The following is a 16,311-nucleotide window of genomic DNA, read 5'->3' as shown; positions in this document are numbered from 1 at the left end:
CTACCTTTTTAATGTCACTAATTCTAAGTACAGAAGAGCTTTTCCTCTTCTATGCTGTAACACTCTACCCTCGACATATATTGAAGGGAAATATACTAGGTCCCCGATAGAAAATCAAACTTGTGTCTGCCAAAGTGGGAGCATAGAAACAGCAGAACGTGTTCTATTTGAGTGCAAGATTTTTAATCATGTATGGAAGGGTGTATTAGCACCAATTCTTAAAGACTCTCCTCTCAGTCAGAGGAAACATAGACTGAAATTATTATTATCAAATATGAATCAGAAGCTAACCTATAAAGTTGCCGATTATGCTTGGTTAACAATCAGGATTAGAAAGAATCGGACCAAGATACCCTGACGTAAAAATCTTAAAGCGAAGTTATATTTTTCTCTATTGTTGTGGTACTGCTTCTTGCATTTAAATTTTTTAACGTTCATGGATTTGTTGTAGTATATTAATGTACTGTAAAGAAGTTTTATGTATTAACCTTACAGCATCCTTATTTAGCTGTACTTTGATAAATGACTGCAATTACAGTAACAATTTCTATTCTACCTGGAATTCAGAACAAGAGAACTAATATGCTGAAAGAAACTTTCTGTGAATGCAATAAGTGATGCTTCCATGTAGTTAGCAAGTGCTTTTGTGTGGATTTATCTGTGGTTCTTTTTTTCCTTAAATCCGTTAACTGGTTTTGATCCTTAAATCTGTAACTTAGTGTAATGGATGAGCAATAATATTTTTTTAACATGCATGGACAGTCTTCCTCTTTTCTGTCTCTTATGTATTAGTTCCTTAATTTGTATAGTGTAGCTTGTTTATCCACCGCCCCCACCCCCCACCCCTGCATCCAAGATTCCATTGAGCTGCATGGGATTGGTAAAAAAATAAGTTCTTACTTGGGGTTGATATTTGGCTTTTGTTTATTTCAGTTATAATGTGAGCTAGTTCTTTTACGGTTTTCATGAGAGCTAGAAAAATTGTTCACTTTTTCCCCCTTCTCACAGCTTGTCTTCTCGGTAGAAAAATCTGTAGCTCGAAAAAGGCTGTGGAGCATCTCAGAGGAAGACGTGTCTGACCGGGTGGTTCTTCATTTTTGTTCTGCTACAAAGAAGTATCCTTTTTATTGCAAAGCTAGAACCTTCAGGTTAAAAAAGAACAGGTTAAAAGAGAAATGGTACATGCATGCAATGATCAAGAGCACAGGTGTCAAACCCGTGGCCCTCCAGATGTTATGGATTGCAGTTCCCATCATCCCCTGCCAGCATCATGCTGATGATGGAAACTGTAGTCCATAACATCTGGAGGGCCGCAAGTTTGACAACTATGATCTAAGAGTTAGTTTTTGAACCCATTTTTTCTATCTTTGAGGATTCTAAAACCAGCTTACAATCACCTTCCCCTCCCCTCCTCACAACAGATACCTTGTGAAGCAGATGAGAGAGTTTGGAGAGAACTGGAACTAGCCCAAGGTCTCCTAGCAGGCATCATGTGTAGGAGTGGGGAAACAAACCCAGTTCACCAGATTAGACCATGCTGGTATTTTGCTAGATTGCCAAGGTCATTCAGTGACTTGCATAACTATGGCCCCTTCCGCACACGCAAAATAATGTGTTTTCAAACCACTTTCACAACTGTTTGCAAGTGGATTTTGCTATTCCGCACAGCTTCAAAGAGCACTGAAAGCAGTTTGAAAGTGCATTATTCTGCATGTGCGGAATGAGCCTATGCTTGGTGGCAAAACCAAGTCTGCTATTAAGCATTCTATTTAAAACACATCTCAGAAGCTGACAAGAGGACATCAAGGTTCACCGACAGTTTTTGAAATGCAGCTGCACCTATAGTAAGATAATACTGAACAAAAGCAGTGGAGATCATAAATGTGGTTAACTGTGCAAAACCGAATTAGAATCTGTGGACATAGACTGGAGTAGTTGTGTAAGATTGTACTATACATCATTTTGTTCCCTTTGGTTTTTTTAACAGGGCCTTGCTGAGCTTTGGAGAGTTGGAGCACTTGTTATATGGCCCATAGATCATGTTCCTTTCCCTAACTGCACTTTGAGTAGCCATTCAAAGACAGTGTCACAGCCTTCTCCTACTAATCCCAGTCTAGAATAGCGGATGGTTGTGATTTTGTCATGGCACAGACTGCTGGCATTTGAAATTTAGCCCCAGTAGGAATATAAATACTGCTGTGTCATAAAGAAACAGCCAGTTGACATAATGAGGAATGTGGATTTCAAATCTGATTAAACCCAACTGTTCTGCCAATTGCAGCTGTGCTGGGGGAGTAAGAACAGAAGGAGGAAGATACATAAACACTTGCTCTGCTTTCTAAGGAAGTTTTTATTATTCAGCTTGCAAGAGCTGTTGCTGGGGATGGAGAAAATGACCTTGGAACTGTGATTACAGCTGAGGAAATCCTGACTGAGTTATTTGGTTGGGTGGTAATCTGATTCAGAAACCTCATGATGTCTCCATGGGTTTAAAATGAAAATATTTGAGGGAGAGAGAGTTGCATCAGTACAGGTATATTATTTTAATCCTGTGACGTGATTGACATATCAGGTCATCTGCATTTAATTTTGTAACAGGTGTTTATTTTGTGCACACACATACACATCCATGGCCACTATTTTGGTCTTATTACATTTGTAGTTCTGTCAGAAAGGAACAGCCACCTTATCTTTTGTTTCTTAATTATGATACTGGTGGCCTCACAAGGCAACCTAGTGATTTGCACATAGTTCAGATGTTGGATAACACTTAGCCTGCCCATTTGCTGGGCACAGGTAAGTAGGTAGGTGTAAGTAGGTAGGTGCATGTGGCTATATGACAGATGAGCAAGATGCATTTTGTTCAGTTATCTAAAGCCAAGGTTGGATATTTGTCACTTTCTGTTAGGGAATGAACATAGATAAAAATAAGATATTTCCAGTCCAATCTAATCTCATTTCAGTCCTGTTGTTAGAGGCACACAGGATTAAAATGGTGCAACACATTAGAAATGAATCTATATTGACAATGTGATTTTAATATCTTTTAAACATGGTTAGGTATTGTTTCTTAACTGGGAACGAACACTTTGTCGCACATATGACATACAAGATCCAAAAGTAAGTATTTATTTTAAAAATATGGTAATCTAAGGTTTAATATGGTACACATGTTTTTGCAAATTCCCTTTTTAAATTAATGAAAGGCTACCTAAAATCTCTTGTTTTGTCTTTAGACAAGATTGCAGGGCTTGTTTAAGATGGGGTGTTTGTAGAATGGCTGTCATGGAATCCTGTCAACTGCTGCTTAAAATTTTTGTGAAGTCCTGATATTCATGTACAAATTGCCGTAGGCTGTAATTTCATACACGCCTCTTTAGGAGTATATTGCATTTTTTAAATTTTGTACATTTTTATTCCACTCTTCTTCCAAACATGGTATATTTTGTTCTGTTTTATCTTCTCAACCACCCTGTGAGGTAGGTGTGAGAGAAATTGACTGACCCAAGGTCATCCTGTGTACTTCATGGCAGAGTGAGGATTTGAGCCTGGGTCTCCCAGATCCAAGTTTGGCACTCTACCCACTGTACCACAGTGGATCTCCCTGTATTAACTAAAGCTTGATATGCATGCATAGACCCAGATGTTAGGAGTTTTTTTATAAATTGAAAAATGTTGGTTGCTGCCTCTTGGTAGAGTAATAATTTAAATCACTTCTCTCTCTCTTTTCTCACCCCTCTTCCAACTCACTTTAGAGTACAGCTAAGCCAGCAGACTGGAAATACCAGAGTGGCCTGTCCACTTCTTGGATACCTTTAGAATGCACAACTAATGCTAACATACACATCCCACTATTGGCTACTTCATCTTCCCATGAACTAGAGAAAAACATACGGGTAATAAAAGTTTGTTCTGCGTATCTTATATCTGTCAATAGTATCTTACAAGAGACTGATGTATGTAGTTCTGTTAACTTCTGCCTTCTGATCCTCCTGCTTCATTGTTCCACAAGCTTGAACTTCCTCCAGACAGTATCCCACAAGATGCTTTCCTCCTTTAAAAACCTTCTGTGAGTCTCCTTGACTGCTGCCAGTTAATCCCTTTCTATCACATCCTTTGGTCATCTTTGTCCTGTTCCATTTTTATTTTATAAACCTTGGCAGGGATCAAGCAGTGTGATTCTATGTGATACTGAATACAGTATTATCAACGCTGAAAATGGTGGAAGATGGTATTAAATTTTATTGCTGCAGAGTAACCGTTGTATTCAGCGGCATTTAACCTGCTCAGTTACTGCTTTCTGTAGAATAATAAAACAAAAAGTTGGCGTGGGAGCTTTTTTATGTTCCTGCTCTTCTCCCACTGACAACTGCTTTGGAAAATTTCTTGGGTAGTGTCTATAGAATTGTGGAGTGTGTTTGGTGTGTGACTCTCTTTTCTGTGATGCTAGTGGAGGAGAACTTCTCTTCAACTGTATTTAGCTAGAAGACTACATCAGGACCATGTTACCAGAAACAAATATTTTGTAGTTTAGAAATTTATTTACACCCAACATTTCTGTCCAGTGAAGACCGGAATTTTTGGCCTTGGCCCCAACCTGGTAGAACCTTTCCAGTGAGACCAGGCATACAGCTCCACAAGGCCTCATAAGACAGAGCTGTTCTACCGGGCAAATGGTTAAGGCAGCTACTGTTTTACCATCTAAAGGCCTCTTTTCCCCCACTACCCTTTATTGTTTTACTTCTCTATTAGTTGAGATGTTAAATGTTATGGCATTTTTGGAATATGTTAAAATTAGTTCAGTCGCCATCTAGGTTTTAAATGTATTTAATGTATGATTTTGTTGTTGCTTTTATATGTTGGAATCTGCCCTGTGCTCGCAAGGCAAAGGGTGGCATATAAATTGAATAAATAAAATTAAATGAACCCAATTCTTCCAGGTCTAAAACCAGACATGCAGACAGCTAGACTATGCTGGTTCCCCACTCTATAGAATACACAGTAGAGAGCGCAATCTATACAATACTCTCAGACTATGCTTGGTTAATAGTGTCAAGCCCTATATCTGTAACTCAAATCAGACTCTGTAACTTGAAGGTTTAGAAGTCTTTTTTGGCAGACATCAGTGGCTGGAGGGAAAAAGCCAGTTCTACTGGTGCAATCAAGCAACACCAATATATCAACCCCTTTTTGCCTCCCCCCTCCCTTTCCCCTGGTTCTTTCCCACACTTCAGAAGGCCGAAAGACAGGAATGCAGGATGGACTCAAGGTCAGAAGACTGAGATAAAGCCGCCTGGCCCTGGGTGCCTCTACTTGGTTACCTAGGAAAAGTGAAAGTGATTTATCATCAGCCTGCTCATCCCCCCCCCCCACCCCCCCCACCCCGCCCCTTGGTGCTTCTCTGCTTGATGCCAGGTTCCTGCCTGACATTAATCATATGAAGAAAAACAGAAATTAAATGTGCATTTGTGTTTCATAGGAGAAGTTACATTTTGGCATCTAGTAACACGAAATGGCAAGAAAGTGATATGATGCACCACCTATTTAGTAGTCCTTTGGAAGAAAGTTGGGACATCAGTGTAATAAATATGGCTAGAGTTCCATTAAATCAGTTTAAATGTATTTTCAGCCTTTTATATGGAAAAATCTTAGCTTGTTCAACAAAATTGCTTTTTTGCAATATAAATCTCTGTGTCTTTTTGTTCCTGCTTAAAGAATGGATTAACTCGGTGGGCCAAGCAGATAGAGGAAGCTGTCATTTTGATCAATGGCCAGGTCAAGGAGGAAGATGCTGACTTGGTGGATGGTCAGGTGAGTATTTAGTAGTGCAGGTTCAGTATTGATACAATTACAGCACCTGGTGTGATGTGAGGTTTTATTGTTTATTTTCAGCTTACAATAACATGGGACAGATTATATGGGATTGCCTAAGAAGGCATAACAATGTTATTGTAAGGAAGATTGCCAAGAGAGTTTTGTTCCTGATTTTCTGTCAGTCTTTGACCTAGAACTAATTTAGTACAATGTGAATATACCCACTTGATAAGTTGCTTACTTGTAATGATTTGTTAAATGACGAGATAAGATTGGCATGTCACCCTTTATACATATGATTGTACTCCTGTCTATCATAGTAACACCAATATCAAATTTGCCGATGACACAACGGTGGTGGGGCTCATCTCTGGAGGGGATGAGTCTGCCTATCGGAGTGAGGTGGACCGACTGCTCTCATGGTGCAGGGAAAATAACCTGGTTCTTAATACTAACAAGACAAAGGAGCTTATAGTGGACTATAGAAGGAATAGCTCAGGAATTCAGCCCTTGACTATGAATGGAGATCAAGTAGAGCAGGTGGCTAGTTTTTTTAAATTTCTGGGCGTTATGATTAAAGAGGACTTGACCTGGGAGTACAGACTGCTGCGGTGGTTAAGAAGGCCCAGCAAAGACTGTAGTATCTGAGACTTTTAAGGAAACAACAATTGGATGGAAAACTCCTGGTGTCCTTTTTACCGCTGTGCTATAGAGAGTGTCTTAACCTACTGCATCTGTGTATGGTTCTCCAGTTATTGTACAGTGGCAGATAGGAAGGCGCTCCAAAGGGTAATCACTACTGCACAAAGGATTATCGGCTGCCCTCTCTCCTCCTTGGAAGAACTCTATAATTCCCGAAGCCTAAAAAAGCCCAAAATATTCTGAGGGACCCGTCTCATCCAGCACACTCTCTTTTTGAACTGTTACCATCTGGCAGACGATACGGGTGTATCAAAACTAGGACAAAGAGGCTTAGAGACAGCTTCTACTCTAGAGCTGTGGCTATGCTAAACTCCGCGACTTCGTGTTGATGTGTTTGGGGCTGTGTAGGGATGGGTGGAGGAAGGGGAAAGTGAGGATGATGTATGAGTCTGAAATTGTGTGCATCGAGGAATGCTGCTGTAAATTTCGTTGTGCATGCACGACAATAAAATGCTTATGCTTATTATTGTCTAACACCTAGAGCATCTACTTATTAGAACAACATAAACATAGGGTATTGTTTGAAACATCTGCTCATTATAGAAATAAGTAAGTTTGCTGGTGTTGTGAAACAATGGAAGTAAACTGTAAAATAATTCCAAAGAATTATTGTGAAAGTAGTGGATTCACATTAAAGTTCTCATGTATTTGTGCTGGAATACAAGGTCCAGCCTACAGTTTCACAGTTTCCTTTGTGGGGGGAAGCAATTAAAGGGAAAAACCAGCCATTATTTCAAGTGAGATTTTAAAGGCCATTGTGTTGACCAGGTGGCAGATCAGTTCTGGTAATGGGTTTGCCCCAATGCAGCTTCTGCACAGCAAGTCCACCCTCATTCTTTTGCTAGCAAATAAAATAAGGTAAAGGGTTGGATTCTGTGATCTCTGATCACAGTTGCAGAATCTTCCTTGTCCCCTCCCCATCCTTTCTGACCTTAGGAAACTATTCCCTGGGGTCAAGGGACCTGCATGGACCAATAGATGCACAGGTTGGGTGGCTGCAGTTGGGAGGAAGACAAACCATCTGTTAACACAAATTCTTTGCCTCTATTTGCCTACTCTTTTTAAATGCTTTCATCTATTTCTGCAGAAAAAGTCTGGAAGAGGAAGCACGCAGTCAGCTACCCAGTCCCTTGATGCCAGGATTCTTACACAGTTAGTAAGTCTGTGGGATCAGTGCGGCACAGAGATGAAACGAAGTATAAGCTTGAACTTCAGCTGTGCACTGGATGTCACATTGTTATTGTGCTATAGCAGTTACTCACCCCCTGGATTGTCTTGTCCACACAGGAAAATTCAATTGTGAATGCTAGAGCAACATCCTATGGTGGATACAGGTCTGGTTTGCATATGTAGGAAAATGCTGTGGTGGTGGACTCATTTGTACCATTTCGGTTTGCAGGTGGAAGGTTATCACTTGGAGTAATCCCTTGTGAAAACACCTGCATGCAAACCGAAACAGCAGATCAAGTAGAAAAATTGTAGCCCACCACACTGGCTCTCAGGGAACTGTCACAAGATCTTACTCAGTGGCAATTACTAGAAGAGCTAGTGTATTTAATTTTGAGAAGCTGTCCTGATTTTAAGATGATGCTGATTTTGCAAATTATGCTGAAACCTCAGTTCACCGTACTGGTGAAAACTTTAGAGTTTGTTGGGAATGAAGGTTTGTTCTTTATCTTCCCCTTCAGGTTCTTGTTGAAAAACTTTGATCAGTATCATAATTCTTAGCTGTCACCTGTCAGATCGAAACAGTGGTGAGAGGGAGAGCCAGCCTTTTGAATGCTGACAAAACTAAAACCTCTTGGATGCCAGAAAAATTCAACTTTTTTTTTTTAAAAAAGCTCAATTGCATATTTCAGGTTTCCAGCTAGTTTGCCGGGGGGGGGGGGGGGGGATAACAGAGATCAGCATGTAAGACAGCTTGAGAAAAATCTGGTTTTAAGTAGACTTTACTTTCAATTGTATTTTAATTAGTTGGACTTGATTTTAATTATTAATAGCAATTTTAATTGTTTATTGAGTTTTACGATGTTATGTTTTATTATTGTAAGCTGCCTGAACCCTTTCAAGGAGGGCAGCATATAAATTGAACTAAATAAATAACATTTAACTCTGCTGGAGATGTAATAGTGAGATGGAAGGGGGCTGTGAAACATAGTTAGCATTATGACTTGGCACGTTCTGTTTTTCAGTCGCTGAAGTCAAATTCCAGATCCACAGCAACTGTCCAGATCTGCACTGGTTCCATAAATCTCAAAGGCGCTTTAAAATGCAAGGCTTTCATCCATCATAACAAGCCAAAGGTTAAGGATGCTATCAAGGTACTTTTGCTGTCTTTCACCCTACTGAAAAAATTGATCTTTACTCTCTTCCCAAAACCTGTTAGTCTCATTTCACACAGCATATTTATAACAAGTTGCAGTTGTTCTAAAGGAATTCGTTTTCCATTTATAAAAAGGGAAACAAATTCATTTATAACAATTGCAATTCGTTATAAATATGCTGTGCGGAATGAGCTTTAGTTAACTACTACAATTGATATCAACAAGAGTATGAAACTCAAATGGTCCTCATGCTATAGGTGCCACAATCTCAGTGTATATTTGTCTTGCTTCTCTTTGACTGTTCCTACCATTATGTTCTGTACCATTCTGTTCAAATTCCAAAAAATGTTAAATGTTCAGCTCTGGTGGGACTTAATAGCTGAGATGCTGAGTTCTTGCACACTTACCGTACATTAGAAGATTTTTATTATTCTACTTCTTGCCAAACAAAGCCAGCTCTTCATATTAGAATGGGATCTTCAGTGTTCCTAGTGTTGTCAAAAATTATTCTGCATAAATGACATTTTTCAATAGCAGGAAGACATGTTTTGAATTCATTTTTTTGGGAGGTAGGGTCTTCACTTGATTCTGAGGCGGAATCTGCATGGGCCAAAAACAGTGGGGTGAAAACAGTATAAACTCTTTTACACTGTTTTAAACTATTTTACACTGTTTTCACACTGCTGTGTTTGGCCCAAGTGGAATCTGCCTCAGATAGTGGGCACTGTAATTTGGCTGAAACTCTCTGAGGTTTCAGACTCTTCTGTCTACACAAAAGCCGGTCAAAGGGCACTCTTGTATTCCTACCATTATAAGTAGGCTGCCAAATAAATAAAAATATTTCTTTCTTTTGAATTATTCTTTTGTGTCTGATAGTTGAATGTAAGGGAAGCAATATTTACTGAGAGGGCAACTGTGGAATTGATGGAGGTCTGCTAGACTTACTCAAGTTGGTTTTATTTATTTTTAATAGATTTCTGTCCCACCCCCTCCAAAATCTGTGTTGGCTTACAGAAACAAACAGCGAGTCTCAAACTATGGACCTTCCACTTATAAACAGCACTACCAAGAAACCAGCCCTGTGTCTTTAACTGCATAAAAACTTGCACAAGCTTTAGTCACCACCCAAAGCCTATCTGAACAACAAGCCTTACAGTGGTTACAAAGTCAGGCCAATGTGGTGGGATTCCTCTTTTTAGGGAAATCAATTCAACCCCCCCCCCCCCCCCCGCAGGACTTCTTTCCCTTTGAAAGGCATGTGCTGTGGTTGAAATATTACTGGGGCAGTTTTCCTTATCATTGCAAAATAGCTTTTGCGTTCCTGCATGCCCTGTAGCTTTTAAAGCAGTAGTTCTCAACCTGGGGGTCAGGACCCCTTTTGGGGTCGAATGATCCTTTCACAGGGTCGCCTAAGACTCTGCATCAGTGTTCTCCATCTGTAAAATGGATAAATGTTAGGGTTGGGGGTCACCACCACATGAGGAACTGTATTAAAGGGTTGCGGCATTAGGAAGGTTGAGAATCACTGTTTTAAAGAAAATGAGCTTGATAGAAAACCAACAATTTGGAAATTCCAATCTAGGTAAAGTGGAACTGGCTTAATAAACAGTAAGTGATTTCTTGTGTGCCAGTTAAGGTCCAGCAGTGAGTATATGTCATCTGAAAAGTCCATTCTGTAACTTGTGATTACCCTTCTGTGTTGTGTGTACAAACGCCCTTAAAGAACAGAAGAGGCATCCTGCTGGATCGGTCCATTTAGTCCAACATCCTGGCCCACCAAAGGGCCAACAAACAAGTCCAACAAACAACAAACAAAGGGCCAACAAACAAGGGCCAAGGTGTCATTGCCCCACCCTGATATTGCCTCCTTGCATTGATATTCAGAAATCTACTTCACCTGATTGTAGAGATTTCCTTTAGTGCCCATGTCCAGTAGTCACTGACAGACCTATCATCCATGATTCTGGACCTATCATCCCCTTTTAAATCCATCCATTCTAATTGCCACCACTATATATGCTGGCAGTGAATTCCAGGATTTTGGTCCTCTTAACATAGGGCTTTCCTCCAGTCTGGGTAGCTGGATGCCCCTTCTTTTTGTGGGGGCTTTCACATGACATATTCTTTCAAGTACAGCCTAGGGAGCTACTGGGGCTATCTTTCCTGCAGCCATGACATCAACTATATATATTTTTGGAGTGTAGTGAGTTGTCAAGAAACAAGAAGGAGAGCACATTGCTGTCTTTTGAGCATCAGGGGAATCTGTTCCACCTAGCTTTTTCTTCTTTCCCTTCACATTTTTGTTAATTTAATTACATGGGTGGCTAATACTCAGACATGTGTGAGAATCTTTGGTGTTCATTTTGGTAGTGATCTAGAATATTTGGACAGTCCTGAAACGTTTTTGTAACATTTTGTTTATAACCTCTGTAGGCCTTGAAAAGAGACATCATAAACACACTCTCTGATCGGTGTGAAATCTTGTTTGAAGATCTACTTATGAATGAAACGACAGGAATGAAAAGTAAGGAATAGCACAACTATATTTTAAGTAACTTTGCCTCTTAATGTTTGATGTTTATCTTCGTGCTTATTTCCTGTTCCTCGTTGAAGTCCCTGGGTGGGGTACAATCATAAAAATCACAAAACAATCATAAAAATACTTTAAAAACCACCCTAACTCTCCTAAAAATACATGATCAACAATCCTCTGGTAATACCTCCATCAGCTCATTAAAAAAATTGGGCTGGAACTGTACCAGTAGAACCAGTGGGAGAGGGAGGGGGTGCCCTGGGCACGTGGCGTCTAACATTCTGTTGTCAATTCTGTTGTTCTGTCTTGTTTTGACTGGCTCCTGTTCCTTTATCAGCAGCTGTAACAGTGGATAGATTAGCTGAGGATGATGCTGATCTTGATATCAACATGCCTATGGCCTTTTAGTTTGACCTGCCAACCCCTCCCACATACTCTGTGCCAGATCACAAACTGTTTTTGAAACTCTTCCTCAGTTTCAAAAGTAGTTTGCCACCTCACAAGGAGCTGGTGTTCAGGAAACAGGTTTTAGGCCTACAGTAGTCCTGTGGCCTTTTGCAAATACTTGCACATTTTTTAGCCTTGTTCTGCACTTGGGACAGATTTTGTAGTCATGTGATCAGATTCTTCACAAGCATGAAAGCACTGGGTTTTCGGTCATTCCTCTCCTCCCTAGAGTCTGAGCCAACTGAAATAGCGGTCCATTTCCCCCCCTATGGTTGTGTTGTAAAAATTTTATGCTGCCTCTCCGGAGAAACTTGCACAAGGTAGCTAACAAGATAAAACACAAGGTTAGAAAAACAATGTAAACACTGGCAAAAATTAACTATTCAAATCCAGCATAAATTCTATCAGAGCTTTAAAACATGGAAGTTTTAAAGAGTCACCTGGAAGTGGTCTTGTGAGGGAAGTCATTGTTTTCGTTCCTGTGTTGACAGGGGTTTACTAGGTGATTGTGGTTATCCATTCCAACTTTGAGATTAAATAAATTAAAAAGCACAAAATACTTAACAGCTTAAATTTTTTTGCATGTACAGAATGCAAGTCCATGCCTTCTTTCAGTATGATCTGGTAGGGACTCAATATAGCCCAGATGCTGCTGCGCTATAGAATCCAGCCTACTTGCCTATCTTCTCTTTCGCAGGACCTCTTCTGTGAACTACATTGTGGTGGAGCAGAGCAGAAACATTATTTTTATTTCTACTTTTTATTTCTCAGTTTTTTTAAGCAATAGAAAATGAAAGAACAAAGAAACCTATAACTGAGCAGAAACATTGCCTGCAATTTTCCATTGTCTCACTAGATGGTGTATATCCTCTATATACTTGAATGTAACTTATGTGCCCATTTAATGCTGAAAAATGAAACTTTTTGGCCGGATTTCTTTCCCTTAATCCATCCAACCACAGCTTGCTTTTTTGCTGTTCTTTGTCCCAAAATAAAGTTTTAAGGAACACTAAGGAACAAATTGCAGTAAAACTGAAAGCTGAAAAAGTCAGAGAACAGGAGCAAGTTGGGGTGGAGTTCTCTTCTTCCTCTCTCTTGCCCCACTCCTTTTCAAAGTTATCTAGGACCCTCTGGTAAGTCCCTGGTAAACTTCCACATTATGTTCCTCCTTTTCCTGTGTATTATTTAACTGAGTATTAAAATAGGGATTATGTGAATTATATGCGTAAAGACAAGCTTGGACAGCTGTGTTGCTCACTCTGGTTAAATGAATTCAAGATTATTTTATAAAATTGTGGGTTTTTTAGTATTGCTGTGAGCAATCATTTTGTTTAGGCTTGATGGACAGAGTGCAGAATCCATGGCAACATCAGATATGGTTGGCTGCCTCTATTCCTTTGTTTGTAGTGAGGGCACCACCTTTGGGTGTTGGATCAAAACCTAATTTTCCAAGGAAAAAGGCCCTTCTGCCAGTGGATCAGACTTCCCCTGCCCCAATTTTTCTCCAAACAGGAGACTCAGCAGCTGTTTAGGGTTTTGTATTTATTTCGACAACTAATTGCAAAGGTTCTTAAAGCAATATTGGATTGCACTTAATTTAACAATTAGATTTGTGTATGTTATCCCAATTTGAATACTTTTAGAAAGAAGGTTTTTCCTTTTTTATTCATCTGTGCTGTAAAGCAGATCAGCACAGGGAAGGCTGATCAATCGTCCTTCTTACGCTAGTACTGTATGTGCTGATGCTTCTAGTATCCTCTAATGGTACTCAACCAATGGCTTGCGTATTTTTTGCCTTTCTATCTTCTTAGGTTTGGAAAGGGAGTATCATGCCTTGCCTTGCAGAGTATTTGCCCCCATCGCAGGGTCCCGTGTGCTGGTTTGTGACTACAAGTTTGGCGATGAGACCATCAGGGAAGTCCAAGAACATTTTCTTGAAATGCTGGATCAAGCTGTTCAAGCAGAGGATTTACACGCAGTAGAGGAAATGAGCACAGGTAAATATAGCAGCTAAGAGCCAGATTACTTTCTGTCAGGAAGCTCGACCCAAGCGGATCTGATTCACTCCGATGCATCCTAAGGAGCTGTAAAGATTAATGTCCAGAGTCCTGCCTCTGACCGGTTGCCGTGACTTCTGGTTTCCATCTCCATTTATTTTCTATAAGTTCTCTGTTAACAGCTGGAGCTTTGGCTACTGCAGTGGCACGGGGACTTGGTTGCATAGCAAGGTATCTTGCCTTGGTTGAGCATGTCAAGCCAGCCCTCAGCCAAACTCCCCCTGCTGTGGCACTCCGGGCCCAAGGCTGCGTCTGGCTCACTCCAAGGAGTGCAGGTAGAGTGAGCAAGTAGCACAGCCTCCCTCTCTCCCTCCCAGCTTCCTCTCTGGCTTACCAGTCAGGCAGCCTCCTTCTTATCAGCAAGGCTGTCTTTGCCTGACTGGTAAGCCGGGGAGGGAGCTGGGGGGGAGAGAGGGAGGCTTCTTGCTTGCTCGCTCTCACACTCACTCCGCTCACCTTGGAGAAGGCTTTTTTTTTGTATCGGGGGCACCAGAGCGAGGGGGGTCAAAATGTACTCCCCAAGTGACGCAGGGGACAGCACCTGGGTCAGTTGACCTCCCTTCCTCACCCCTAGATACACCACTGCCAGTGCCACAAGCTCATTGTGCCAAAACAATGGGCACTTCGCTGCCATAGGCTGGAGGAACTTCCCCAGACTCAGGAGCCTGTCCCTAACAGAAGACCCCTTGAAAGTGGAGGAAAGATTCCTTAGGTTGGATGAAGTGATAGGACCCTGGCTAATACTATTGTCTTTACCATTCCTATATATTTACACAGTCATTTACTGTGTTGATTTTAGTTAAAAATATCGCACAGCTCACGCATCTTGAGCCATCCATTTTTTAAAAGAAACAAACTTTCGAGTTAGAGTTTCATCTTCCAAATGTTTTATATTTTGGTTTGCACTACTGCAAATCAGAGTGTTCCACAACATAGCTTAAGTTGGTGATCTAAATAGTATTTATTGAAAATTAGCTGTTGAGCCTGAATGCGTTTCAAGCTGCACATTCTCTGGGGGTTTGGGAGGAGGAGGAGGCCTAATGTTCTTCTCTTAAAATCTGATACCCAGGTAGCCCAAACATTTGCAGTTGCAGGATCTAGTAAAGAACAATAGATTTTGCCAGTCAAATTATGTACGCGATGTAATTTGGAGTTTTGTTCTCAAGGAATGCTTTGTTGCAAAAGAGCTTAAGAGAGCAGCATTGACAACTTTGTGTCTGTGGCTGTCAGACTCATTACAGGAAAACATTTGCAATTCTTACACAGCAAGACATCTGGGCACTGAAAGGCTTGGTCCTGACAGTGGCAGCTCTGCTCAGGCTTTCAGGGCTGATAGAACAGTTCATAAGATAAATCTATTGCTTTTTTATGGCAAAGTGTACTACTAAATGGGGATGGGGCGGTATAAAAATCTAATAAAATAATAATAATAATAATAAACATGAGAATTGGCATACAAAAAACTTTTCTCATTATTATTAGATTTTATAGTTGCAAATATTTGGGCTGCTTGTGTATATAAGAGACTAACCAAACCTGGGTGTTCCAGGAAAATGTGGTTTCAGTGACTAGGTAGTCTTAAATACTTCTCCATCTCTGGTTGATCGTTGTACATTGTAATGTTTGCTCTGGTTGCTTAATATGAAATACTTATTGTCCTTCACAAACTCTGTCAAGCAGGAAGAAGTGAGGGGGCACATAATAGAATATTCTTAGGGGTGGGTTTGTTTGTTTTTCATTACACATTGTTTTTGTAGGCTTGGAACTGTCTTTAGCTGATTATGTACAAAACAAGGACTCTTGTTGATAAAGGCTGCTGATAAGCTGGCTTGTGAAAGCACTGTAGAAATGAGAAAACTATATACACTAATGAAGGCTATCAAAACAGGATAGAACAAGCAGCCTGTTTGGAATTGTTTTAGATAAAACTGCTGAACAGCTTGAATAAAATTATGAGATTGCCTACAAGTGTTTTTAGGGACTTTAACAACACAAAGTAAGTAAAGAAAGCCTCTCATTTCTACAGTGCTTTTATAAGCCAGCTATCACTGGCCTTCATCACACGGAACTCCTTGTTTTGTCTATATTATACTGTCTCTTTGCGACATTTGTTTAAGCTGATTATGTACACAGGGGTCTCAGATAAATGGCTTTGGTTCCTCTGAATCTTGTTTGTATTTGTTCCTAACACTGGTGGTGGTCTTTAATACTCTTGCTATAAGTGGGTGTGCCGAAGAAGTGTTATCCTAAGCAGGCAGTCTCCACTGAAGTTGGGGAATTAGGTACAGACCGAGAGCAAGAGGAGGTCACCCGGCTTGATAACCTATATGTAACCTGGATAGTCCGGGGTGAAAACTCTCAAATGAGCAGGCAGTTGAACAAATAAAGTGGGTTTTTATTAAAGAATAAAATATGAAAACAAATTCTATTTAAG

The 16,311-nt window shown here is 40.3% G+C and overlaps 1 protein-coding gene across 3 annotated transcripts in view; it reads left to right on the top strand.

The window, feature by feature from the left end:
* ODR4 (odr-4 GPCR localization factor homolog) overlaps positions 1-16,311 on the top strand; it is a 29,509-nt gene that overhangs the window by 8,857 nt on the left and 4,341 nt on the right. For all 3 annotated transcript variants that reach the window (XM_048482498.1, XM_048482500.1, XM_048482497.1), the window contains exons 6-13: positions 1,009-1,115; positions 3,084-3,120; positions 3,756-3,896; positions 5,716-5,811; positions 7,604-7,672; positions 8,709-8,837; positions 11,274-11,364; positions 13,632-13,817. In XM_048482498.1, the coding sequence (XP_048338455.1) occupies positions 1,009-1,115; positions 3,084-3,120; positions 3,756-3,896; positions 5,716-5,811; positions 7,604-7,672; positions 8,709-8,837; positions 11,274-11,364; positions 13,632-13,817 (856 nt within the window). The remainder of the gene's footprint in view (positions 1-1,008; positions 1,116-3,083; positions 3,121-3,755; positions 3,897-5,715; positions 5,812-7,603; positions 7,673-8,708; positions 8,838-11,273; positions 11,365-13,631; positions 13,818-16,311) is intronic.

Source organism: Sphaerodactylus townsendi, unplaced genomic scaffold (assembly GCF_021028975.2).
Source record: "Sphaerodactylus townsendi isolate TG3544 unplaced genomic scaffold, MPM_Stown_v2.3 scaffold_18, whole genome shotgun sequence".
In the NCBI taxonomy this organism is placed as follows: domain Eukaryota; kingdom Metazoa; phylum Chordata; class Lepidosauria; order Squamata; family Sphaerodactylidae; genus Sphaerodactylus; species Sphaerodactylus townsendi.
This window is presented reverse-complemented; position numbering and strand designations above follow the sequence as displayed.